The sequence below is a fragment of the Otolemur garnettii genome, unplaced genomic scaffold (assembly GCF_000181295.1).
Source record: "Otolemur garnettii isolate 467f Iridium unplaced genomic scaffold, OtoGar3 scaffold00251, whole genome shotgun sequence".
In the NCBI taxonomy this organism is placed as follows: Eukaryota; Metazoa; Chordata; class Mammalia; order Primates; family Galagidae; genus Otolemur; species Otolemur garnettii.
Window position 1 is genome coordinate 1,468,760 of NW_003852646.1, and position 25,921 is coordinate 1,494,680.

The 25,921-nt window shown below is 51.2% G+C and overlaps 2 protein-coding genes across 2 annotated transcripts; one reads left to right on the forward strand and one right to left on the reverse strand.

Annotated features, from left to right (window-relative positions):
- The first annotated feature begins 270 nt into the window (after positions 1-270).
- SNPH (syntaphilin) lies at positions 271-10,108 on the forward strand. Its single transcript, XM_012813237.2, has 4 exons — positions 271-452; positions 1,111-1,218; positions 5,457-5,606; positions 8,932-10,108. The coding sequence occupies exons 1-4, from the start codon at positions 271-273 to the stop codon at positions 10,106-10,108; spliced, it is 1,617 nt and encodes a 538-aa protein (XP_012668691.1).
- A 4,255-nt stretch (positions 10,109-14,363) lies between these two features.
- On the reverse strand, positions 14,364-24,734 carry SDCBP2 (syndecan binding protein 2). Its single transcript, XM_003802624.3, has 8 exons — positions 24,666-24,734; positions 23,959-24,028; positions 21,632-21,732; positions 17,662-17,820; positions 16,914-17,089; positions 16,664-16,835; positions 14,686-14,777; positions 14,364-14,418 (listed from the first exon to the last, which is right to left on the reverse strand). Exons 1-8 carry the CDS (start codon positions 24,717-24,719, stop codon positions 14,364-14,366), a joined length of 879 nt encoding a protein of 292 aa, XP_003802672.1. The 5' UTR covers positions 24,720-24,734.
- Between the last annotated feature and the right edge of the window lie 1,187 nt (positions 24,735-25,921).

The following is a 25,921-nucleotide window of genomic DNA, read 5'->3' on the forward strand; positions in this document are numbered from 1 at the left end:
TGCTGGCCAGTGTGCAGGAGACCTTGCCTTTGCAGCCTCCATACCTCAGACCAGGCCCTCACTCTCCCTGGGGTGCACTCACTCATCTGGAGGACACTGGGTTGGACTGATAATTTCTCACCGCCTTTGAGGATCTGACAATTGTGACTTTAAGTTGGGAGGTGGGAACCTGTGCACCAGCCCCATTCAATTCATTGGTGGAGGCAGCTGTGGCCTGCTAGGCCCTCACCAGGTCCTGGGGTGTCCTGCCGAAGGGTGAGAGGAAAAGCCATGCCAGGCAGCGGCCCCAGCGAAAGGATGACATGGCCCGGCCCGGCCTTCCCCACGGCACCCCCAAACCGCCCTCTCTCCTCAGCCCCGGGGACACCGCCCATCCCGCCCCTTACCCGGACCCGCAGCCTCATGGCCATGTCCCTGCCCGGGAGTAAAAGGGCCTCTGCTGGATCCCGCAGGTAAGTTTCCCCCTTGCCCAGATCCTTGGCTTCAGAGGGTGGGAGGAGTGGGTATTCCTGTCTCTACCTGCCACTAACTTGCAGTGTGTCTTTGAGGAAATCTGGAGCTATTTATGGGTTCGAATGACATAGTGGATAAGAAAGTTCTCTGAAGGGGTAAACCACTACATTCCTACCAGTACTCAGTCTCATCCGTATTGTTTGATATGCACAATTGCTGGAGGGAAGTTGTACAGTTGTCTACTCAAGCTCACTTGGCCTCCCCTGATTTTCATTCTTGTGAGCCTTCTGTATGCCCCATTCTTCTCCACCTTTCTGAGTCCTTCCAGAGTTCTTCTTCCCTGGGTTTGGAGATCCTGGAAGTTGAGGACCCTTCGTAAAGGCAGATGGGCCCCCACCCTTGGCCTGCGGTCCTGCCCAGCTTCTGTTCTTTTCCCTGGGAAGCCAGGAGGACCAGCCTCATTCTGGTTTTCCATCTTGATTTCCACTGTCTGTTCTGTCACCCCCGTCTGTGCTTCCCCCTCTCTCCCTGCTTCTCTCCCCGGCGGTGACCCCGAAGTGGGGGCCCTTTGGGCCGCAGCGGCCTGGCAGTGTTCACCCAGTGTCCGCAGCTGCCCACCAGCCAGAACGAGCACCTGCCTCTTCTTCCTGCCTCCAGGCGCACCTCTCCACCTGTGAGCATGCGGGATGCCTACGGCACCTCTTCCCTCAGCAGTAGCAGCAACTCAGGCTCCTGCAAGGGGAGTGACAGCAGCCCCACGCCAAGGTAATCAGCCCCTTCCCTCCTGTGGCTGTGCTGGCTAGGAGCCTGGTGACCCTGGGGTGAGGCACACAGAAGAACTGCATGGTGTTCTGACCATCTCTGACCCCAGCACACTCACTGGCTATGCAACTTCTCCTCTCTGAGAGTCAGCCCCTGGCTATGACATGGATAGGATGATGCCAAGCTGTACTCAGCCGTAACAGTGGTTTAATCAAACTGGCAGTGATGCTTTCAGAACAAGGAGCTAGAGGTAAGCAGCTCCCTAACGTGTCAAGAACCCTGCCTCCTCTCTTTCTGTTGTACCATCCTTTGGGTGCAGCTTTTGTCCTTGTCATCACAAGATGGCTCTTATACTTCCAGGCATCAGCTCAGCCATCCAGGAAGGAGCAACATAGAAAGGACCAAAAACTGGCAGCGCCTGTACCTCAGTGGGTAGGGCACTGGCCACATACACTGAAGCTGACGGGTTTGAGCCCAGCCAGGGCCTGCCAAACAACGACAACTGCAACAACAACAACAAAATAGCCAGGCCTTGTGGCGGGCGCCTGTAGTCCCAGCTACTTCAGAGGCTGAGGCAAGAGAATCACTTAAGCCCAAGAGTTTGAGGTTGCTGTGAGCTGTGGCGACATGGCACTCTACCCAGGGTGACAGCTTGAGACTCTCAAAAAAAAAAAAAAAAAAAAAAAAAAAGAAGAAAGAAAAAGAAAGGACCAAAAACTCTTCCCTCAAGGGTTGTTTTTTCTGAGAACCTAGGAAGTAGGAAATTCTGCCAACACCTTGCTGGCTGGAACTGGTCACGTGGCTAACTCTAGCTGCAGGGCCAGTTAGTGCAGAGTTAGTGTTTTCCCAGTACAGTGCCATCCCAAACAAAATGGGGGTTCTGTAAAGAAGACAAGATGGTCTTAGGAGGCATCTAGCCATGCCTACCTTCTTGTGCTTCTCAGGGGTACACTTGGAGAGCAGCCCACGTGGAGCTAGTTTGGAAGGAGGTGAAGTGCATTACAAGTGCAGCAGATGCCAAATCGTGGTGACCAAGACTCCCAAAGCAGGGTCAGCCTGGAGAGGCAGGCGACAGGTCCTTGAAGATCAGGAAGTGAGAACTGCCATGGCAGCCCTCATTTCTGTTTCCCCACCACTGAGATAGTTGTGGGAGACTGGGGAGTGTGGGTTTTGGATTCAGCCACTTCCAATCTCTGAGTCTCCATGTCCTTATCTATAAAGTGGAGCTGCTAATTCAGGGGCTTCAGCAAGCTGATATCTGCATACTGTCCACACATCCTAGATGGCTGACAATTGATAGCTGCCCTTGTGAGTGCTCTGGTCTGATGAAATGGTTATGTGCCAGAGAAGGCCAGGAGATGTCCAGCCTGCAGCTCCCATGGCTGGGGCACCTCCTGAGAAGGCTTGTCTTGCCTTTTCCAGTGGAGAGGATGTCATGTGTATGACATGATGTCTGAAGCTACTGAACCAGCAGTTCTCAGAGTCTTCTACCATAACACGCATGATGGGTAACACTTGTGAGCAGAACCCATGCCCCAACATTCCTGTCCATCACCCACCCAGAGCCTGGGGGACATAAAGTGATGTGTATATAATTAGAGATTTTAACATTTTTTTCATTAGTAACATATATATATATATATATATACTTTTTTTTTTTTTTTTTTTAGAGACTGACTCTCACTATGTTGTCTTAGGTAGAGTGCCGTAGCATCACAGCTCACAGCAACCTCAAACTCTTGGGCTTAAGTGACTATCTTGCCTCAGCCTCCCAAGTAGCTGGGACTACAGGTGCTTGCCACAATGACTGGCTATTTTTGGTTGCAGTTGTCACTGTTGTTTAGCAGGCCCGGGCCCCGCCAGCCCCAGTATATGTGGCTGGCGCCCTACTCACTGAGCTACAGGTGCTGAACCTGTAACATATTTTTATAACATATCTCATAACTAGTCCATAAGGGCAATCTCAGCCCCAAGACTCAGAACCCCTTCTACATGAGGGTCTTCCTTTGCCCACCACGAGAGTTGCTGCCCTTAACTGAGTGGTGGAGCCTCAGTCAGGGCCTCAATGCAAACAGCCAGGCTTTCCAAAGTAGGAACAACTGAGGGACCTGCATTAAAGCATATTTTTCTTCTTGAATTAAAAATGTATACACATATTAAGAAAGGAAGAAACTGTATTAATAGAATTTTAATACATAAGTCATGTTTGACTTCTGAAATTACAAGAAATATAAGATACAATATACAAGATCACAATCATCATTGATATTATTGAGTATTACAATTTCAATACAATTTTTTTTCTTTCTTAAAATGAGTATACATTTTTTGGCACACCTTCTGGATGTGTGTGTGTGTATATATGTATATATTTTTAAAGATAGAATTAGTGACTAAAAGTATATGAATGTTAAATGTTATATTGGAAAAAAATATTCATGAAAGCAAATGGAAAAATTTTAAATAGTTATTTCCTCTCTAATCCTTTCTGATTCCTACTAGTTTGACTAATCTTGGTTCCTCCACTACCACCACCCACTCCACCCTTAGGCATCACTTTACTCATCACAGATCTGTGCCCCTCTAGCCAAAGTTCTTGTAGGAGGATGAGTGCAGGACTAGTGTGTGAGCTTCAGGGTGACCTGTGTGGCTGGCTTCTCATATGGAGAGAGATTTCTTAGACCAGAGGGGGAACCCCAAACTCTATAACTATGCTACTCCTTTGCCCCTTGCTGGGCAGAAAACAGGCCTGTCTGAGTTAAACTTAGAGACCACAAGATGAGTACATAAAAGAAAACAAGTTCTCCTTTCCTTCTTTCCACTTCTATTACCCCTTTCTCTTCAACAGTTTACCATTTACAGATACTTTTTCCTCAGTCAACATTAGACAGTTTCCACCAAACTTTAAAAACCACCTCCACCTTGGCTGCTTCAGCAAATGGGCCTCATCGTGGCCTGTCTTTTCCAGGCCCATAAGTGATTATTGCCCCTCCCTTAAGCCTAAGGGTCCCCATCCTCTGAAGGACCAGAGTTGAATGTCAGCAAGGCTTAGGTCTCTAGTTGTGGAAGAAGAAGCCAGGCTGGTTTAAGCCAAGACTCAGGAAGGTTTCTTTATAGCAGAACAACCAGAGTGAGGAAGCTGTGAGTAGAGGCAGTCTGTTGTAGAAGTGCCGCCTGGTCAGAATTGTGGTGTTCCTTTTCCTTGAGAAAGGCTTGGCCCTGCCTCCCTGACTGGCACTGACAGCCCTCTGGGTGGAAATTTCTCCTCCTTTGCACTGACGGGGCTAGGATGCCACACATGTCCAACACTGGTGCCACCCTGTGCTGGGAGCGGTGCACATCTAGCCTGCTGACCCCTCAGGGTTCTGCTATCGACAAGTCCATGCCCAGAGCTAGTAGTAGGTCTTCATGTGTGTCCCCAGGTGACGGACTTGTGAACATGTGCACCTGTGCCTGGGCTGGTGTCCTAGGATATGCGAATGCCCATGAATGTAGCAGGATGGTGGGGATGTGCAGGCACAGGAGTGCCCCCACATGTGTGGGTGTGCAGGTGCAAAAGGAATGGGAATCAACATACTCAGATGTGCACGCTTAGTGTATGTACATGTGCATATTCACGTGTGCATAGGCGTGGGGAGGAGAAGGTAGGAGTGTGTGAAGAGACCACTCCCACACACACATGCCTGCTTTCCTTGTGCCCAAGCTGTGAGGACTCTCCCTCCACTCTGGGAGACGTTTCCTCCTCTGCAGTGGTGAGTCCTTGTCCACCATGCAGACCTGACTCCACCCCTCTGACCCCAGCTTCTTGCCTTAAAACTCATTCTCTGGGTTAGGAGACTGGGTTCTAGGGACATGGCTGGGACTGTCTATGGGGCCAGCAGCTCCCTCTGAAAGATAAAGACAGTCCCTACTGCCAGGGCAGCTATAAGGATTGACAGAACTGCTCAAGTGTTTGGCATGGCTCACACACATGCTCTGGTATGTCTCCCCACTCTAACTAGAGGAACCCTGAGCCCTCTACCCTGATACTGGTCCTCAATCACAGGAACTTTACTAAAACTCATCTTCCAGAAGGCTGGGTGTTCTCATGCCCACACAGAACCTGTGCAGGTGTCCTGGTTTGGAAGTGTCTCATGGTCAGGGGACAAAGATGGTTAGGCTGGCCTGCCCTTGTTCCCTGGAGGCCCAGCATCTGTGCCTTGCCTGACCTGTTCCTCCCTGATGATGGCATCCCCTTGCAGACGTTCCATGAAGTACATGCTATGCAGCGACAACCATGGCATCAAGCCCCCCACCCCGGAACAGTACCTGACTCCACTGCAGCAGAAGGAAGTTTGCATCCGGCACCTGAGGGCCCGGCTGAAGGACACGCAGGACCGGCTCCAAGACCGGTGAGCGGGTGACCAGGACATCCTTGGGGACAACCTGCCAACTCCACACTCACAGGAACCAGGGCCTGGAGTTCTTTGGGGAAGGAGGAGTGGCTCAGGGCCTCCCAGCATCTCCTGTCCCTGCCTTCCCAGGAAAGCCTTATCTGAGCCCATTTGCAGACACCTCGTCCCAGCTTCTTACTTTGATTGCTCCAGGTGGCTGTTGGGGGACAGGCAGGGAGTGTTTTCTCTTGTGAGAGTCTGTTCTGTCTCTTCAGCTTCAGCCTGGCAGCCCCTGTTACCCTCTTTTTATCCCTAGCTGCTGTCTATCTGGGGAATTGGAGCACTGGGAAAAACAACCCTTTATCCCTCCCGCGCTTCCTCCTGAGTGAGTCTCCAGGGAACTCTTCCCCCCAGTTCAGAAGTCATCCTCCTCATCTACTTCCTACTTTCAGCTGATGTAAGATCATGAGAAACCTTTACCAGGCTCCCATGGGCCCCATAGGCCCATCTGAGCTCCTTCTCAAGACTACAAGGGCACTCAATCCTGTCCCTCCCAGCCTCTACTTCCCCAGCCAGGCCTCCCAAAATTCTGAGATTATAAGTGTAAGCCACCATGTATGGCCCCTATTAAACATTTATATCACCTCAAAAAAAAAAACCCCATCTCCATTAGCACAATCACTGCCCCATTTCTTTTCATCCACCGCATTTCCTAGAAATCACTCATTTTTCTGTCTGTATAGATTTGTCTGCTCTGGACATTGCGTATAAATGGGATCATAAAGTATGCATCCATGACCATATCATTCTTGATCAGAGCTCTGCCAAGGAGCCAATCCAGTTTGGACTTGCTATGCTTTTCAAGCTGCAGGAGGGTACAGGTGGCATTCAATGACCTCGTCATAGAGCTGGGATTGCTATTTTTGCTTCCCCTCATCTTCCTAATGATGCCAGGGTTCTGCTTGGCCCTTTGCATGAACGTCCATGGGGAACAGATGGTCCATCTCCCAGCTTCCTTCCAGGGCCAGCCCTGTGGCTCAGAGCAGACTGAGGTTTGAGCCCTGTGGTTTGAGCAGGATGCTGTCATGGGTGTGCCCAAATCTCAACTCCCTGCACACTCCCTGCCCATGGCTCCCACAGGATCCTGTGGCAGCTCCTTACATGCTGCGCTATCACACCTCTCGTGCTCTGTGTATTGGGTTTCATACCTATACTGCCTATCGTGATCTGCCTCCTACTCCTCAAAGACGCCACGTGCTTTTACACCTCTGTGTTTCCTTATCTTGCGTCTCTGCTACCTGTGATGCCCTGTCCCCATCTTGCTTCCCTTCAGGACTCAGTTCAGATGTGATGCCCTGCATCTTACTGAGGTGTAGGCAGAGCTGGAAACTACAGCTCTCTGGGAACTGGCTGGTTCCAAGGAGAGGGAGCCAGGGAGAACGGAGCTGAGTGGCCCAGTTCCTTCTTTCAAACTCATTCTGCCTCCCAGAGCAAGGCATGAGCAAGGAGTGGGCATGAGAGGCCAGGAGGGTTACCCCAGAGTGAGCCCCCACCCTGAGGCGGGACAAGTAGAAAACATTCCCCCTTCCTATTCCCATGTCTGTTATTGCCACTGTGAGCACTTCCGTCTGGCACTGCTTCCTTCCCCTTCCAGGTGACACCCTTGCTGATTTTGTGCCCACTGTAGCCCCTCAGTAGTCTTAGTCCCTTCAGCATATAGAGGAATGAGATTCCCAGGCCCATTTCCTGCATGAAGAAATCTGACTTTGAAAACCATGTAGGGTGCTCACTCTCCTAGGCTCATACACCCCAAAGAGTTAGCCATGCCATTTGTAGATTGAATTTCCATGGATATAGGCTTTTGGCTGAGAGACTGCCAGCGGGCCCTATCACTAGGAAGTGTGCTGGAGAAAGAATGCCCAGGAGAAGATGTTAAGTCTCGTGAATGATTTTCTTCTTTTCTCACTATTTTTAGTCTGCCGCATTCAGCCTGCCTCTGGTTTTACGTATAGACTTGATGGGATGTTTTTCTAACTTATCTCCTTCCCTCTCCTGTACCCCATGGATTCATCTGTGAGGCAGGGATTTGAAAAAGCCTGAGCATTTCTGAACAAGAGTCTTGTGATCACCCTGTTTGCCTGGAGCTTGCCCCTTCTTTGGGGGATAACTCTGTACCTTTCTCATCCATCTTTTCAGCCTTTCCTCTTTATGGTAGACACAAAGAAGAAACTTCTAGCACAGATAAGAGAGCCAGCCTGCTCTGCTTTATCTACCACTTCCCATCCCTTCACTTGAGGGGAATGATATAAAATTACCAGCTCCCCCCAAACATCGGAGACAAGATGGTCACTTGTCTCAGAAAAACAAAGAAGTCCACTACCCTCTCCATAGAGGTCTTTCCCCAAATGTCCCTTCATTTAAAATTTTCACAGCTTGCCTGTAGTCCCAGCTACTCGGGAGGCTGAGGCAAGAGAATCGCTTAAGCCCAAAAGTTGAAGGTTGCTGTGAGCTGTGACGTCACAGCACTCTACCAAGGGCAATAAAGTGAGACTCTGTCTCGACTAAAAAAAAAAAATTTTCACAGCTTGCTTTGGTAGGAGGCCACATTCCTTTCTACAGGGCAGAGATTTTCTATCTATCTTTTTTTTTTTTTTTTTTTGTCAAGACAGAGTCCCACCCTATGCTCTTAAGCAGAGTACAGTGGCGTTGTAGGTCACTGCAACCTCAGACTCGGGCTGTGAGCACCCTGCTGCCTCAGCCTCCAGAAGCCACTAGGGTTACATGCGCTCACCGCCAGTGCCCAGCTGGGTTTTTCCATTTTTTTTTCATGCGTTGGGGTCTCATTCTTACTCAGGTGAATCCTGAACTCCTGAGCTCAAGCAATTCTCCCTCCTCAGCCTCCCACAGTGCTGGGATTACAGGCATGAGCCACTGTGCCCAGCTAGTTTTTGTTTTCTTTATGTTAAGATTTTATTAAGTTTTTATGGCAACTTCTTTTATAAATGTATACTTTGTGGTCTCTACTCTAGATGAAGGATTTAAACACTGAGAATCATCTGCAATTCAGCTTCTAGTGGGTGGGAATATGGGCTGTATCTCCTATTGACATTTTTTCCTTCCTCTCAGGTGAGGGCATCTCCTGCCTTGAACCCTGGGTCCCTCTCCCCACCCACATTTGCTTCTCCCTGTGGAATGAAAAGGAAGGGAAACAAGGTGTTAGTCCTTTGTTCTGTTTTCAGCTCTGAGCAGGAGCACAGGGCCCTTCATCCTCGAAGACACTGTCCTTGGTGATGGTGACAGACCGGGCAGGCTGTGAGCCTGTGTGTCTCTCCTCTGCCCGCAGGGACACTGAGATCGATGACCTGAAGACGCAGCTGTCACGCATGCAGGAGGATTGGATTGAGGAGGAGTGCCACCGTGTGGAGGCCCAGCTGGCCTTGAAGGAGGCCCGCAAAGAGATCAAGCAGCTCAAGCAGGTCATTGACACTGTCAAGAACAACCTGATTGACAAGGACAAGGGGCTGCAGAAGTACTTTGTGGATATCAACATCCAGAACAAGAAGCTGGAGACGCTGCTGCACAGCATGGAGGTGGCCCAGAATGGCATAGCCAAGGAGGACGGCACTGGGGAGTCGGCTGGTGGGTCTCCCGCCCGATCCCTCACCCGAAGTTCCACCTATACCAAGCTGAGTGACCCAGCTGTCTGCGGTGACCGCCAGCCCGGTGACCCCACCAATTCATCTGCTGAGGATGGGGCTGACAGTGGCTATGTGGCAGCTGATGACACACTGAGCAGGACGGATGCACTGGAGGCTAGCAGCCTGCTGTCATCAGGGGTGGACTGTGGCCCTGAGGAGGTCTCACTGCACAGCTCCTTTGGCCCAGGCCCCCGCTTTCCCGCCAGCAACACCTATGAGAAGCTCCTGTGTGGCATGGAGGCTGGGGTGCAGGCCAGCTGCATGCAGGAGCGGGCCATCCAGACAGACTTTGTGCAGTACCAGCCTGACCTGGACACCATCCTGGAGAAAGTGACCCAGGCCCAGGTCTATGGGACAGTCCCTGAGTCAGGGGACAGACACCCAGAGCCAGACCCTCACCCTTCCGGACCCAGAGACCCCAACTCAGCCGTGGTGGTGACAGTGGGTGATGAGCTTGATGCCCCGGAGCCCATAACCCACGGACCCACCCCACAGCAGCCTGGTGCCAACCCCAACTCTGGGCAGTCTGTGAGTGTGGTGTGCCCCTTGGAGGAGGAGGAAGAGGCAGCTGCAGCTGAGAAGGAGCCCAAGAGCTACTGGAGCCGCCACTATATTGTGGATCTGCTGGCCGTGGTGGTGCCAGCTGTGCCCACGGTGGCCTGGCTTTGTCGCTCACAGCGGCGCCAGGGCCAGCCCATCTACAACATCAGCTCCCTGCTGCGGGGCTGCTGCACCGTGGCCTTGCACTCCATCCGCAGGATCAGCTGCCGCTCGCTGAGCCAGGCTGGCCCGAGCTCAGCAGGTGGCAGCTCCCAGCTCTGAGGAGGCCCCCCAGGCAGCAGCTCCTGTGGCCTGACCACTGATTGTAGGGATGCTGTTCTCCCGTCATCTGTCCCCATGGAGTATCATCTTATTTAGTTTTGGGTGTGGAACTGTTTGTTTGTGTTTTGTTTTTGTTTTTGTTTTTTCAGGATGTTTAACAGTGTCAGGGCAGGAGTAGGGGTTGAGGAAAGGCATTCCAAAACTTCAGAGAGAAGGGAGACCAAAGGCAGGTGGTATGCCAACTGGACAAACCACAGAGAAGAGAAGGTGAGGGTCCCCCAGCCTAGTCCCTCTGTTCACCTGGCCCCAGCTCAGGAAGTCTCTAGCTGTGTTCATCTGGGGAAGCTGGGCTTGCCTTGCCCTGCCTACCAGAGCCCCGCTATCCTGTCCAGGGCCCTGCTCACCCCATGCCTTCTCTTCTTAGCTACCTTGCCCTCAGCCCAGGCTTCTGGGCCAGTATTATCTCCTCAGCCGGAGGCAGCTATGGCCCAAAGTTCAGATCACTGACCCCACGACTCAGAGCAGGGTCTGGACCACTGCGCCTGGGCTGGAGCTCCAGCCTCCCCAGACTGCTCCCACCTTGAGATTCAGAACCACAGTCAAGGCTGCAGGCTGGAGGAAAGACAGCGCTGGGGCATGAGGTGGCAGAGGGCAGTGTGGGTTCTGTGTCTGTCTGTTCATCCCAAGCTGTCCTTGTAATCCACTTCCTCTTGGCACTGCTGGGTGTGTCAGGTCGTTCTTTCCATGAGAGAGCTAAGCTCGGCAAGCTCAGTACTGGGGACTGCTTCCCTGAGCCCCACCACTTAAGGAGAAGGCAGGGGTAGGGAACCCAGAAGGCTCCAGCTTTCTGAGGTCAGGCCATCTCCTGTCTCATCTGCAGTCTGGGAGGCGGAAGAGGACCCAGGAATCCTCAGCTTGTGGGAAAAGCCACAGGCCATGACTGCCCCTGCTTGCCCTAAATTTCTCTGGGGGCCTCAGGCCCAACTTCTGCTTTGCACTATGTTCATTTGGAGCTTGGTTCTCAGCCATCTCAGGGGTTCCCGTGAGGTGGCCACTTGCTTTCTGGGATGAGAGTTCCTACATCTTAGACCTATCTGCCTCCAGAGGAGGGTGGGGAATTCTGACAGGAGAATCCCCAGACAGGGTATTGAAGCCATGATGTTCTTCCAGGCCAAAGCAGGGTGCCCTGGGATATGCTTCCCAGGCAGGGGTGTGGCACGGCGGGCAGGTACCCTGCAGCCTCCCCGCTCCTAGCCCAAAGCCAGTCACCCTGGGAAGGCTCACTGTCCCCTACTCTTTCCCTCGGACCACATCTGTGCCCCCCAGCAAAGCTGCTGACATTTTTATTACAATACTGTTTTACAAAGTAAACTCACTTCTCTTCCTCTGTAGGGGCTATACGCATCTGGCCATCCCACCCACTCTTCAGAGGTTATATCCTTTAGGGGGTTTGGTGGGACCCTGTATCTTATTCAGCCCTCTGGTCTAAGGGCCACTCTGGTTCTCTGCCAAGGTCGCTTGCCCTCATCCCCAATGCTCTAGCAGCCATTGCCTGACTCCTGGGCTCTGCCCTTCTGCTCTGTGCCCTTCAGTCCAGGGCACCTGCATGCACTGGAAGTGGGCGCCCAGCCCAGCCACGGGGGCAAGAGGCCCCTCTGCCTCGTGCTTTGTGCCTCCAAAGCTCCCCCCACCTCGGTTGGGGCCTCAGACCAGCCATCCTTTGTGAAGCGCCCTCAACCCCAGCCAAACCAAACCCAAATGCCTGGGGCCTGGCTGGGGCTGCCCCCACAGGACACTGGGCTCACAGCACGGAGGGGGACAGTGGACAAAACCAATCCAAAGCCAAGCCGGGACTGACCACGGACCCAGCCTCTTGTGCCGTGTACTCATGGAGCTGCATAGTGTCTCCTTAGAAATAGTCCAAGCTTTGCTGAGAAAATAAATGTATGAACTATATTTGACAACATAAAATCTATATATTTTTCACCACTGGAATTTAGTCAAGCTTTGTAGCCCCTCTGCTCCTGTCGTCCATGTCTTGCATTTGTGGCCTTCCTGTTGTGTCTTGTATTTGGTGGACATGGGAAGGGCAGGGGCCCTAGTCTAGTCTGTCCCTGCTGCTGGAGAAGCCACCTGGGCAAGGGTGGGCTGTGGTTGGGCCCAAGGCCTGTGCAGGGGGCGAGTGGGCCTGGCTGCTGCCCTCTACTCCTGCTGGCCCCAGATCTGCCTGTGTGGCTCTCCAGGGGCCCCTAGCACACAGTGTGGAGGGTTTTCTCTTTTGGGGGTTCTCTGGGGCTTCTGATGGGCTTTTCTTCTTGACAGTGGAAGAAACAGCTCGCTGGACAGGCCCTGCGACCACACTGGCCAGTGGCCCTGGCCCGGCTCTTGAGTGAGTGCTCGTGTGTGTGTGCTCAGTATCCTGCATCTATGCAAAGGTGCGGGCTGCCTGTGTGGCCCCAGGTGGGGGAGGCACGGCGGCCTGCTGGCTCAGGCTCCAAGCCCTGACGAGGCAGGGCACTGAATGTGGGCTGGGGGGAGGCTGGAGCCTGGGATGTGTGTCCTCCAAAGCTCCCTTCTTCCCTCCTGCTTAATACCTCCTCCTGCTGGGCTGACTTTTCCTCCTGCCCTCGGCTTCTGAAGCAGAAATCTTTGGGGCCTCCTTCTCCCTAGCCTCTGGCCGGAACTGATTAAGTCCTGAGAAACGATATCCCCAGAAACCACCTTCTGAAACTGCTGGTCTCTTGGATGGAGTCCAGTGGCCAGAAGCGGGTTCTTCTGAGTTCTAATTCTCAGATCAGAGCAGCCCTGCTGCCCCTCTGGTCCGGGCTCTGGCAGGAATTGGAAGTTGGGGCCCAGACTTCTGTACAGAGAGCTGGCCTTGAGCAGAGTTTATTACAAATATCTCCTAAAGGGATAACGTAGCTTTTCACTGAAACACCCTTCCCAACTGCCACTAGCACAGGGGTATCTGACAGCACTCTGGGGAGGGGTAGGGCAAAACAAAGTTCCGGGGCCTCTGCCCAGTCAACTCACAACCCCTCTCTGATCTGAGGGATGGTGCAAACTGGTCACAGTGCACTCACATATTAGGCCATCCCCTTGACAGGGGATTCAGGGGAAGCGGGAAGAGGGGAGGTGGGGAGGGGTCTGCACTCTTGTCTCCTTTGTCCTTTGTTCAGACAGAGTTGTACCTGCAGCAGTCAGCTCTGAATTAAAGCATGAAAACACACAGAGACCCTTGGCCTGTTTTCTTTATACTGTGTTGTTTTTCTAACGGGGGTGATGAGGGGCTCACACTGTCCACCCCAGCACGGGTCATAACACTCATGCGGGGAGAAGCCAAGCGGGCAGTGATCTCTCTCACAGAGGGAAGCAGGGAGCTGTGTGCTGGCACAGCCCACCAGGCTCTGCTATGTGTGTATGTGGGGCACTCCACTGCTCTTCTGGGGTCAGGCACAGGGCCTGGAACCACCTCTCCCCACCCCCAGGTGTCAGACCCCACTAGGCCCTGTAAATACATCAAATTTCATCTTCCCCAACACCCCTCGAAGTGGGTTCTCCTGCCCACCTTGCAGATGCAGAAGCAGCCACAATTATGTAGTGGGGTTCCTTAAAGTCAGGGCCCCCTCCATCAGCCCCACTGTCCTACGGTCCTATGTTGTCGTCCCTGCCCCAGGTTGTCGGGCAGCATGGGATGGAGGCATAGCCACAGCACAGCTCTCAGAGTTGACGTGTAGCAAAGGCCTTGGTCTCACCACTGTTTAAAAGAAATCCAGCCTTCTCATGTCATAGGGCCACCAAGGATTCCAGAATTTTCAATTCCTTCGAGGAAGGGGTTTTGCTTAAAGTCAAATCTTTATTCAAAAGACAGTAAAGGGTCATAATTTTGTATAGTCTGTGACAAAGAGCAAGTGAAGACAAAGTTCTCAGAACTTTCTGTTCTCTTAAAACATGCAATGTTTTCCTGCTACAGGCAAAGTCTTGAAAGGGACCCAGTTGAAACTTTGAGAAGTATTTAGCCCGCCTGCCTGTGTGCCCAGCATTTAAACCAGCACAAAGAATCTACTGCCGGTAGGCCCTGCCTGAGCCTCAGCCCAGTTAGGCGTCTGAGGTTCTCAGAGGACCTGTGTATAGATGAAAGACCTTGCCATCCAATGTCCACCCACCTGGAACATGTGCCCTCAAGACACCCTGACCTCAGATCAGCAGGCCAGCTGCCCTCTTGTGGGAGGGCCCATGCTGCACTCCTGTGACTTCAGACATCTGGGATGGAGTGGTCCATGGTATGGTGGAGCAGGGTCGGGGACAACCTGGGAACAGCAACAACAGTGGCCAAAACTTCCAGCTGTTTCTCCGTGTAAGTCCCCTCCCCTTTCCCCAAGCCTGTGCATCCCCATATGGGCCTTCACTTCTAGTTCTAAGACTCAAGTCACCTGAAGCCACTAGCCACCTTGGAGGGAGGGGGGGAAAGGGGAAGATGGGCCAGGTTGGGCCTGTGCCCTGTGTCAGCACTGAGGTAGTGGGTGGCTGGGCCCAGGTATGCCTCAGGAGAGGGAGAAGGGTGGGGGGAGACTTACTTCTTGACCATGTGCTCGTAGATGACAATAGGGATGATAGTCAGGGTGATGACGTTCCCAGCTGTGGCCAAAATTTCCATGATCTCTTTATCCTGAAGGGGAGGTAAGTGAGCAGTCACCCTGGGGACTAGGGATTGGGAGCAACTTTGTAGGCCCCTCTGTGGGACACTACTGACACCTGGCCACAGGGGCAGGGCTGCCTATCAGGAGAGGGCAGACGTCCAGGTGTGGTCTTGCCTGAGTGAGGTCATGCATCTCCCACCTGAGCATCTCCTTAGTCCAATGAGCACCAATCCCTACCCTCACCTTAAAGGCCAGCTGTGCGGGCCTGACTGACATATCATAACCTTATACGAGTGATTCTCCTTGGAGACAAGGGTTCCCAGAGACGCAAGCCTACATTTTCTATTCCAGGCCACAGTCACACTTGGGTTCTGGCTCCAAAGCACAAAGAGAATAACGATCTAGTGGGAGGCAGGCACACCCACCCACCTTCTGGCTCCTGCTGGCTGCCAGCCCGAGCCAGGGCTGCAAGGGTACTCTTCCTCATACATCTGGTTGACTGATAGGAAGGAAAAGCCCTGTGGGCACCACTTAGATCATGGAGAGAACATAAGACTACATCTCTAGAAGGTCCAAACACTAAAGCTATGGCCATAGAAGAGCCTCAGACCCTTACACAGAGCTTAGTGACCTTTACACATCCATGAAACATGATCACAGGTTTCCTTAGTTGTTCCAGAATAAATGGGAGAAGATGTGATAGATAGAACTAATGATGGCCACAGGTGGAAATACACAAACTTTGGAAAGATAAATGAGCCCAGGAGGCATAGCTATCTGTAGTCATTCAGCAAAATGGCAACCTCCTCCCTAAGATCTTCACAACCTCACTGTTCTATAGAGCAACTGTTAGTTCATGGTGATGCCTTGAGCCATCAGTAAGGATGTGAGAATCACATCTTAGAACAACCGTTCTTCGGAATAGTTAAGATCAAAGAATTGTAATGCTTTGGAAGGAGTGAGCTCACTCATCTCTAAAGATTCCAGACACTCAAAATTAGTATTACTGTTCTCAGCTTTTTAGGTTACATGTACAATAATAGGTTGCCTTTGAATTGTCATGTCTGATCCCAGAGGAAAGGGAGAGAAAGCAGCAGGAGGGATCTTAGACAAATATGAGAGGAATTTCCTGATCACAACAATCAGGAGCCACCAGAAGAAGCCTCCGGGAAGGTGGAGGGTCGTCAAGCACAAGCAGACATGTGGCAGGAATGGCGAATGGCATGGTGACAGCAGATAGCTGGTGTGAAAACTATCTGCCACCACCCAGGCTACATCTGCAGGGGGGACCTGCCCTGTGAGCGCCAACACTCTGGTTGCAGGAGGAAGGGTCTCTCGCCCTACATAGCAGCTCAGATTGAGGGGCACTCTTGGCCCAAGAGGCATCAAGTTAGGACAAAGCTACTTTCATTTGTTTGGGAACCAATTCCCCCCAAATACCAACCCCTCATTCCATCCACAGATCCTGGACTACTTGCTCCTTCCTGTTTGCTAAAGATAAGACTCACCACACATACTCCCTTGAAAACTGAATAGTGGTCAGAAATGGATTTCTGAATGACAATTTTCTATAATACTCCTATTACTGAACTTGATCCACTTCCACAAATGGAAGTGCCACAGAGAATAAGGAGGCATCCATACAACCAGAAGCCACCAAGGTATCCTGTCCTCAACATGTCATCATAGCCCTCATTCTGTCATACCTCTTGCTTCAAGCAATAGTTAATGTTTATTGAGCACTTACCACATGCACCGTGCTTGGAGCTTTCTAGACATATCATCTTACTAAGCCCTCATGGCAACCTTAGGATAAGGAAGCTGATGCAGGCACGGGCTGCAATTGTCCTCAGACCTGAACCTGCCCACCACCACCACCCAGCAATCCCCCCAGGCCCTGGCGCCCCCCGCCTACCTTCAGCCCGATGACGTTCTGCCCATTCACCTCACACAGGCAGTGGTTGGTGAGGAGCCCGTTGCGGGCCGCAGAGCTGCCTTTGACCACAGAGACAACCTTCCCTTTCTTGATGATAAAGCCGACATGGCCCGTGCTGTCCTTGTGCATAGTGACAATCCGCTGGAATGGCCTGGCAGGGAGTGAAAGTGAGCTAGCTTAGGGACATGGCTGGGGTCAGACAGAGGGGCTCCTTGGGCCTGGTACTCACCTGTCCCGAACAATCATGACGATCTTCTCAGGTGACGCCTTCTTCACAGCCCGATGGGCTTTGTCTGTGCTCCATCCGGCACAGTCACGCCCATCAATCTGCAAGATCTGGTCCCCAAAGCGCAGGCCCACGAGGGACGCGGGGGTGTTGGCCTGGACCAACTGCACAAAGAGCCCCTGGGGGGAGACCGATCCCCAGAGTCAGCGTCCTTGCCTACCCTGAGCCCAAATCCCGTCTCCAAGCTGTTGTTTTCCCCTGATACTCTGGGAGCCTACAGCTGTGCACGGCCAGTGCCATGGTTGCCCCATTTTCTAGGCCACACAGCTAGGAAGACGGTGAGTCAAGGTTTCAGCCCAGGCAGAGGCTGCACCCCTCTGCTGTGCTTCCTTTCACAAAGACATGGGGCTTCTGGGCTCTTCCTGGGGTGCCACATCCCAGCCAGGTGAGGAGCAGGTTGGGGGCAGGTGGGGAGAGGCAGCTCTCAGAGACAGGAGCCGGGAGGGGGTGGCAGAGAGTCCCCCTGAAACCCAGCACTAGCCCTTGGGGTTGTGGGGAGAAGAGATTGAGAGGGAAAGCCTGCCTTAGGGGTGCTGATGCCTGCTCTGCACCTTCCTTACTGGGGCTTATAAGGGGTCTGAGTCCGGGGGGGGACAAGCGCCCCCAGTCTGCCTGGCACTACTGTCCCTTCTCGGGCTGGTGGGGGAGTGAGTACAGCTGGGGCTCCTCTTCCCCCACGGCCCCTGCCCACCTGGTCGATGGCCCGCAGCCGCAGTCCAGTCTTGCCGCGCTCATCCTTGCACAGGTGGATCTCGCGCACCCCGGGCTTGATCTCAGCACGCCGCACGCCCAGGTTGTTCCCAGACACTGGTGCCACCACCTGGCCTGGCCAGGGGCCCGAACCCGCGGTCTGCAAACACCAGCGGAGTAGGGAGTCAGCCAGGCTCCTCAGACCCTGTGCCTCAGTGGGGGTGGGGGAAGGGATGGGGAAAGGAGGATGGACTGGTCCCCAGACCCACAGGGTCCCCCTAGACCACACACTTCTACTCACCGACTGAGAGAGGACGTGGCTCCATGAAGCCACTAGGGGGCGTCAAAGTCCGCGCCCCTAAAAGCCAGGGAAATGGGGAGAGGAGGTGGGGGTGCCAAAAGGGGACCCTCATTTTGATATCAGGAAAAGACTCTTTTAAAATCCACGTAAAATAGAAATAAAAATTCACAGCAAATAGAAAGTAATGGGGTACAAAAGGGCTCACTTTGATTTTTGTCTTGAAAAAAAATTAAGCCAAAAGTATAAAAATTAATGAATGCTTCCCCTTCAGATGCAGTAAAAGCTAACGGTGCTCACTCTCACCGCTACTGTTAGCACAGTACTGGAGAATCTAGCCGGCGCAATGAGGCAAGAAAATGGAAAAAAAAAGCATACTGATCAGAAAAGAAAAAATAAAATTGTTCCTATTTATAGATGACAGGATGGTCTCCTAAAAAATCCCAAGAAATCTACAAATAAACTCCTCGACCTAATAAATGAGTTCAGTAAAGTCATAGGAAATAAAACCAACACACAAAAATCAATTGTATCTCTACATACCAACAATGAGCATGTGGAAACTGAAATTAAAAATACCATTTACATCATGGCAGAAGCCCAGGTGTACATCGATCCACGAATGGATCAATAAATTGTGGTATATGTACACCATGGAATACTATGCAGCCTTAAAGAAAGATGGAGACTTTACATTCTTCGTGTTTACATGGATGGAGCTGGAAAATGTTCTTCTTAGCAAAGTATCACAAGAATGGAAGAAAAGGTATCCAATGTACACAGCCCTATTATGAAACTAATTTATAGCTTTCATATGAAAGCTATAACCTAATTATAGCCTAAGAATATGGGGAGGGGAGGAGTGGAGGGAGGGTGATTGGAGGGATCACTTCGATGGTTTATCTTACAAGGGTACAAGTGAATCTTTCTAAGAGTAAAATATAATTGTCTTAACACAATAACTAAGAAAATGACATAAAGGCTATGTTAACCAGTTTGATGAAAATATTTCAAATTGTATGTGAAATCACCACACTGTACCCCATGATTGCATTAATGTACACAGCTATCATTTAATTAAAAAAATATTAAAAATACCATTTACAATCACTCAAAAAAAAAAAAGGAAATACTTAGATGTAAATCTAACAAAACATCTATAAAAACTGTATGCTGGAAATGACAAAATACTAGATGAAAGACATCAAAGAAGAACTAAATAAATGGAAGATCTTCTGTATTCATGGATTGAAAGAACTAGTAATCCTATGAATTGTCCCCAAATTGATATGCAGCTAGAACACAACTTCTATCAAAATCTCTGACAGATATTTTGTAGATGCAGGTAAGGTTGATTATAACTATATATGAAAAGGTGAAGGAATTAAAATAGCTAAAACAATTCTGACAAGAAGAATAAAGTGAGAAGAATCACTCCACCAAATTTCAAGACTTATCCAGCTATACTAATCAGCGTGATACTGGCAAAAGGAGAGAATAAGGATCAATGGAACAAAATTCAGAAATCCAGAAAGAGTAGCAAGCAACTAAGAGGAACTGCTTTTTGACAAGACTGCAAGAGTGTTTTCAACAAATGGGACTGCAGTGATTGAATAATCATGGGCAAAAATATGAACCTTAGGGCCGGGTGCAGTGGCTCACACCTGTAATCCTAGCACTCTGGGAGGCCAAGGCAGGAGGATTGCCTGAGCTCAGGAGTTTAAGACCAGCCTGAGCCAGAGCAAAAACGTGTCTCTAAAAATAGCCAGGTATTGTGGTGCTATAGTCCCAGCTACTTGGGAGGCTAAGGAAAGAGGATCGCTTGAGTCTAAGAGTTTGAGGTTGCTGTGAGGTATGACACCAAGGCACTTTACTGAGGGTGACAAAGTGAGACTCTGTCTTAAAAAAAAAAGTGCACTATACACACACACACACACATACACACACACACACACACACAGCTTGTTTATAATAGCCCCAAACTAGAAACAACTACATGTCCCTCAACAGGTTAAACCCTGGTACATTCACACCATGGAATACTACTCAGCAATGAAATGGAACAAACTTGATACACAGAACAACTTGGATGCATCTTGAAGGCATTATGTGGAACGAGAAAATCCAGCCTGAAAAGGTCACATGCTATCTGATCCTGTTTATATAACATTCTGCAATGACAAAATTAGAGAGATAGAAAAAAAGGAGTGGGGGGGGGAGGGGGGAGGACATGACTACAGAGGGATGGGGAGGAAGATCTTTATGGTGATGGAATAGTTCTGTATCTCAGTTGGGGTGGTTATTACATGAATCTACACACTTCATAAAATGACATGAAACTACAAACACACACTGTACCTCTGTAAAACTCCTGGCTTTGATATCATACTGTAGTTATGCAACATGTAATCACTTAGGAAATTGGGTGAAAGGTACAAGGGACTTCTCTGCACTCTCTTTGCCACTTCCTATGAACCTATTATTATTTAAAAACAAAAAGTTAAGGGGCAGCGCCAGTGGCTCAAAGGAGTAGGATGCCAGCCCCACATATCCGAGGTGGTGGGTTCAAACCCAGCCCTGGCCAAAAACTGCAAAACAACAACAACAACAACAACAAAAGTTAAAAGCCATGAAAAAGTTTTGAAATTACTAAAATGCATTTCCCATTGTGTATTTTTATCCAAGTTTAGGTCAGATGCATGTATGCCTTGTTATTAGAACAAAAAATGATTAAAGAGGAGCTGGCTACTGCGTGAACGTCTTTGCTTCATGTTTGTGTCTCACAGTATGTCCACCAAAGGGGTCACTGTGGAGAAACACCCAGGGTGTCAGCAGTTTGAATTCTCAAGGCCCCACATGGCCTCATCCTTGTCAACTTGGCCCTGTCAGAACCTCATTTGGCAGTGGCTTTGTATGTGGCTGTGGCTATTCTCCATTGTCATTTCTGTCACCTTAATGAAAATCCTGTGGTCATTAAAACTTGCAGTTTCGCTTCCCAGTTTCATTTGCTCAGGAGGAGGCTGGTAGGATAGGTGGACCTCAGGGACACCAGAGGTAATCAGCAGGGGCTATAGTGGGGACTGATTCAATAAGTGGAAACATTTTCAGTAGCAAGCATTTCTGTTATGGTTTATTTTGCTTCCCAAAGCCATGGAAAGTAAAAATCAGTTGGAGGGCCAGAGCTGGGTCACAAGCTCCTGCTCTCTTGGCCTTGCCTGTCCGGAACGCAGCCCTGCACTAAATGCCCCGCCCTGGCTCAGGTTAATGTTAATGTCCTTCCTCCTCCTCCAGCAGGCTCAGGCCAAAGGTGAAAGGGCACACCCTGGTCCTCCAGCCCCATGGCCTGTGGGAAGATGTGAAACCACGAAACCCCACAGTGCTTTCCATGAAGGCTCAAAAAGAAAAGTGCCATCAAGAAACAGAGGCACAGGGTGGCGCCTGTGGCTCAAGGAGTAGGGTGCTGGCCCCATATGCCGGAGGTGGTGGGTTCAAACCCAGCCCTGGCCAAAAACGGCAAAAAAAAAAAAAAAGAAAAGAAACAGAACCACAAGAATGTGCTGGGGAAAGAAGAGATTCAAACACACAGAGAGGAAGTCTATTCAAACAAGAAAACCAAGAAGGAAGGAGGGTTGGGAGATTTTGCAGTTGCAATAGACAGGAGACAAATACCTACACTGTTACCTTCTGAAATCTGAGGCAGGTTCTGCTGGACTTCTTGGCTGGAGAGGGAAAGACCCATATAACTTTCCAATTCTGCCAGATTTGGGTACAAAACTGATGGGAAGGGAGGAAGGAAAAAGAAAGACGTCACTTAAGGGCCTGTGTCTCGCCATCTCTGCCTGGCTTCTGTGGCTGCTCACTTTATGAAGAAAGGGGGCCTGGGCATGCCGCTCCCTTCCAAGAACACAGCATAGCCGCAGAACGCTCCTTGGAAGGTTCCAGGGGCGGGGTCTGCCTTTGTCTGGGGACAGCACGGGACACTTTGGTATTCAACTCCACTGGCCTTATGTGACACCAGCCAGACATGCAACACAAGGTTCAGAGCCCATGCTGGGTCCAGGAGAGGCCCACCAGCACAGTGGGGCAGGCCTCTGCAAAGGGAGGCTTTCACACAGTGATCAGCAAAAGAGATAAGCCAAGTTCAAGTTCAGTACCACAGGTACTCAAGCAACTCCAGGAGTTGCAAACATCCTGGTCCACCTATGCGGCCTTATGTGGCAGCATGACAGACAGGGAGTTGCCGCCCTCACTATGCCAGTGTTCCCAGTGTCCCAGCATGTGTCTCCTTTAAAGGGGCATAGTGAGGGTGAAGTAATGTATAAAGCCCACCCACAGTGGCAGGTGATAGGCAAGTAGTCCGAAAGCTCCATGAAAAGATGAAGCTGTGTCCTCAGGGTCAGCACTGCCAGGCGGGCAGCCTATGCCCCAGCCCTGCACCTGGGAGCATCTTCTTGGAAATTTATGTCCCCTCTGGTGCATGGGACCTGCTAGGACCAGCAACGACATATGGGAGATATTACAGTTTGAATGTTTGTGTCCCCACACAGTTTCTGGGTTGAAGCCCCACTCCCAGTGTTGTTATTTTCGGAGACAGAGCCTCTAAGGAAATAATTAAGGTTAAGTGAAGTCATAGGTGTGGGGCTCTACTCCCACAGGACAAGCATCCTTATGAGAGACAATAGTGAGTTTGTGCATGCTCGCTCTCTCAGTCACAAATGTACCGAGGAAAGGCCACGTGAGGACTCAGCCAGGAGGAAAGTGGCCGTCTGCAAACCAGAAAGAGAGCCCTCACCAGAAGGCAGGATATCCAGAATCTAAATCAGGCGTCCTCAAACTACGGCCCATGGGCCACACGAAGCCCGCCTAAGACATTTATCCAGCCCACTGGGTGTTTTTGCCGCCGCTGCCTGTCCTACTTAGCAGCCAACTCGTCCCGGGGCCTGCAGTCTAGCCCTTCAATGGTCTGAGGGACAGTGAACTGGCCCCCTGTTTAAAAAGTTTGAGGACCCCTGATCTAAATCTTGGACTTTCAGCCCCCATCATGGCTATAATGTAAGCCATGCAGACCATAGTATTTTGTTATGGGGGCCTGAGCAGACTAAGGCAAGTGGATTCTGGCCCCTTCTCTCTTAGATGCTCTGCTGCTGTCCTCTCTTTCCTCCACATCCCCTCACTCTAGGCCAGCCCCAGTTCCAGCCAAGAGGGCCTGGCAGGTGGCTCTCTCCCTCTGCCCTGCCTGGTGTTTCATTCCTGGGATCACAGGAGGATGGGTCACCAGGATGGTATTGACATCCTGATCTGGGGTGACTCAAATTGTTTATATAGAAAAAAGCCCCACAGGCTCAGTGCCTGTAGCTCAGCAGCCAGGGCACCAGCCACATACACCAGAGTTGGCGGGTTAGAATCCATCCCAGGCCTGCCAAATAACAATGACACCTACAACCAAGAAAGAGCCAGGCATTGTGGTGGGCCCCTGTAGTCCCAACTACTTGGGAGGCTGAAGCAAGAAAATAGCTTAAGCCCAAAAGTTTGCTGAGAGCTGTGATGCCACAGCACTCTGCTGCGGGCAACAAAGTGAGACTCTGTCTCACAGGAAAAAGAAAAAAGAAAAAAAAAGAAAAGAAAAAAGCCCCACAACTTGTATGTGTATGACAGGTATCATACACTTGAGGGTCTTGGGCTGAGGGCCTCAGAGAAGCCCTGGCTTCCCCATCTGTCTGTGCTGGGTTTGGAAGGATAAATAGATTATCAGGCAATTATGGAGAGAGGGGAGCAGCACAGGCAAAGGCCCTGAGAGGCAAGGTGACTTGACCAGGGTCACCCAGGTAGTAAGAGGTGGGTGGCAGGTGGAAGCCTGGGTCCTCTCCTCCCACCATGTTGAATCCATGGTCCCAGAGCCTCCCACAGCTTTGATGCCACCACGCTGCCCTGAAGACCTCTGGCCTGAAGGGGCTGGGCATCAGCCATGCTTAGCAAGGGGCACCAGCCCCGCTCACTCACCTGCCTGCGGGGAGACAGCTGCCGTCTGGACTGGCAGGGTGGGCATCCTGGGCGCGGTTCGGGCCTGGGCCTACAGAAGGGCAGGGAGTGCCAGTCAGTTTTGGCCTGGCTGGGGCTCCCTGAAACCTGGGGTATGGGCATTGGGTGTGGGGTGAACCTGGGAGTGTCCATGAACCCTCAAGGCTCAAGGTCCTATGAAAATATGGCTTCTGCAGATGTGCTTCTTTCCAGGATCAGGCTCTCCGCGGCCCATGTTCCACCAAACATCATGACCCATTTACTGCCTGCAGCAGGCAGAACATCAAGGCCCACCTCCCAGTCAAGTTCTCAGTTGAAAAGTCCCAAATGCTCAAAACTCAGTGGGACCACGAGGTGGCAGGATGGAGGAAGGAAGGGGCTCTGGGGACTGAACAGGCGAAATCCCATGCCCACCAGGTTTCTTCTGAAAGCCTGCCCTAGAGCATGGGGCCTACCTGTCCCAGAGGGAGGGAAGCTGGGACAGAGCAGGACAGAGCAGATCTTTTCCATTCCTGCTATAAATCCACTGGCCTTGGCCTCTGGACACCTTCTCTGCCTAGCAGGCCCTGCACTGGGGACCTGCATGCCCTGGGGCCTGCACTTTTCAGAGCAAGCCTTCCTGAGTTACCCTGGGGTAATCCCTAAGTCCCCGATCAGGGAGCCCAGGCTAATGGGGCCTGGCAGCTTACCTGGATGGCTTGGTCCACCTTTAGGTCCTCTAGTGATGGGTATAGGACAGACATGGCTGCTCCTCGGAGCACCCTGCAGAGTATAGAGGGTGAGTGAGGCACTGTCTTGAGAAGAGGCCAGGACATCTGCCTCCTGCCCATGTGTGTAGCACTCTCTGATATGAGATGGGTATCAGCCGCTATTATTGTCCTCATTTTAGATATGGGAGCAATAGAATTGAACCAGTGTGTCAGGTACCTGAACCCTGGTCTCCGTGTTCAAAATGCCATCCCATCATGTTAGGCTGACTCTGGGCTTTAGAACTAGGCCCAGGACATGCTGGCCCAGAAAGGCAGGATCACGGGACACATACTTAGCCACCCAGTTTCAAAAGTTAGCTGGGCTAATGTGGTCTGGTCTCTTAAGACCTAACTTGGCTGGAGGTGTGTATTCAGCACCTGCTGTATACCAGGCCTAAGTGTGGGATTCACACAGCATCATCCCACAGCAGCAAGTGAGCTGGGATTTAATATGAAAACAGAGGGTGGCTCTTGTGGCTCAGTGAGTAGGGTGCTGGCCCATATACCAAGGGTGTGGGGTTTGAACCTCGCCCTGGCCAAACTGCAAGAAAAAGTAGCCGGGCATTGTGGCAGGCTCCTGTAGTTCCAGCTAGTGGGGAGGCTGAGGCAAGAGAATCGCCTGAGGCCAAGAGCTGAAGGTTGCTGTGAGCTGTGATACCACAGCACTCTATCGAGAGTGACAAAGTGAGACTCTGTCTCTAAAAAAAAGAAAGAAAGAAAAGAAAACAGAAAGGCAGCAGGCCCTCCAGAATCCCCCTGCCTACACCTCTGACCCCATTTTAACTTCTGGGCTCTGCTGTCTACCACCCATTGCCAAACTCATTGTTGCTTAGTGATCTTGGCCACAGTGAAGTCAGAGCAAAGGAAATTCATAAAATCACAAACCACAGCAGAATTTAAACACCCAACAGAGCACTTTGCCAGAGGTAGGAGGGTGTCGGGGGAGGGGCACTAAGGACAGTTACCAGCACCTCACTGTCCCAGCAGAGCATCAGCAGGGACTCTGAGCAAGTTGCCCAGGGAAATTCAAAGGAATCGCTGGCTCTGGAGAAATGCTTTATTTCCTTCACTGATGAAACGTGGGGGAGGGGTTGTTTGTCTTTCTGAATTCTTTCCCTTTGCCCACTCACTGCTGGCTCTGTCACACCTCCAGGCCTTCCTTGGAGCAGTCTACTCCATATCGCCTTGTCACCCTC

What these genes read in the sequence shown, in the direction of transcription:
- SNPH (XM_012813237.2), top strand. Translation starts at nt 271, where the DNA reads ATGCCAGGCAGCGGCCCCAGCGAAAGGATGACATGGCCCGGCCCGGCC. An exon ending in GACAGCAGCCCCACGCCAAG is followed by an intron (nt 1,219 to 5,456) that starts GTAATCAGCCCC and finishes ATCCCCTTGCAG; the next exon opens with ACGTTCCATGAAGTACATGC. An exon ending in CAGGACCGGCTCCAAGACCG is followed by an intron (nt 5,607 to 8,931) that starts GTGAGCGGGTGA and finishes CTCTGCCCGCAG; the next exon opens with GGACACTGAGATCGATGACC.
- SDCBP2 (XM_003802624.3), bottom strand. Translation starts at nt 24,719, where the DNA reads ATGTCTGTCCTATACCCATCACTAGAGGACCTAAAGGTGGACCAAGCC. An exon ending in AGATTTCAGAAGGTAACAGT is followed by an intron (nt 17,821 to 21,631) that starts GTAGGTATTTGT and finishes TGGTGTTTGCAG; the next exon opens with ACCGCGGGTTCGGGCCCCTG. An exon ending in TACGAGCACATGGTCAAGAA is followed by an intron (nt 14,419 to 14,685) that starts GTAAGTCTCCCC and finishes TGCTGTTCCCAG; the next exon opens with GTTGTCCCCGACCCTGCTCC.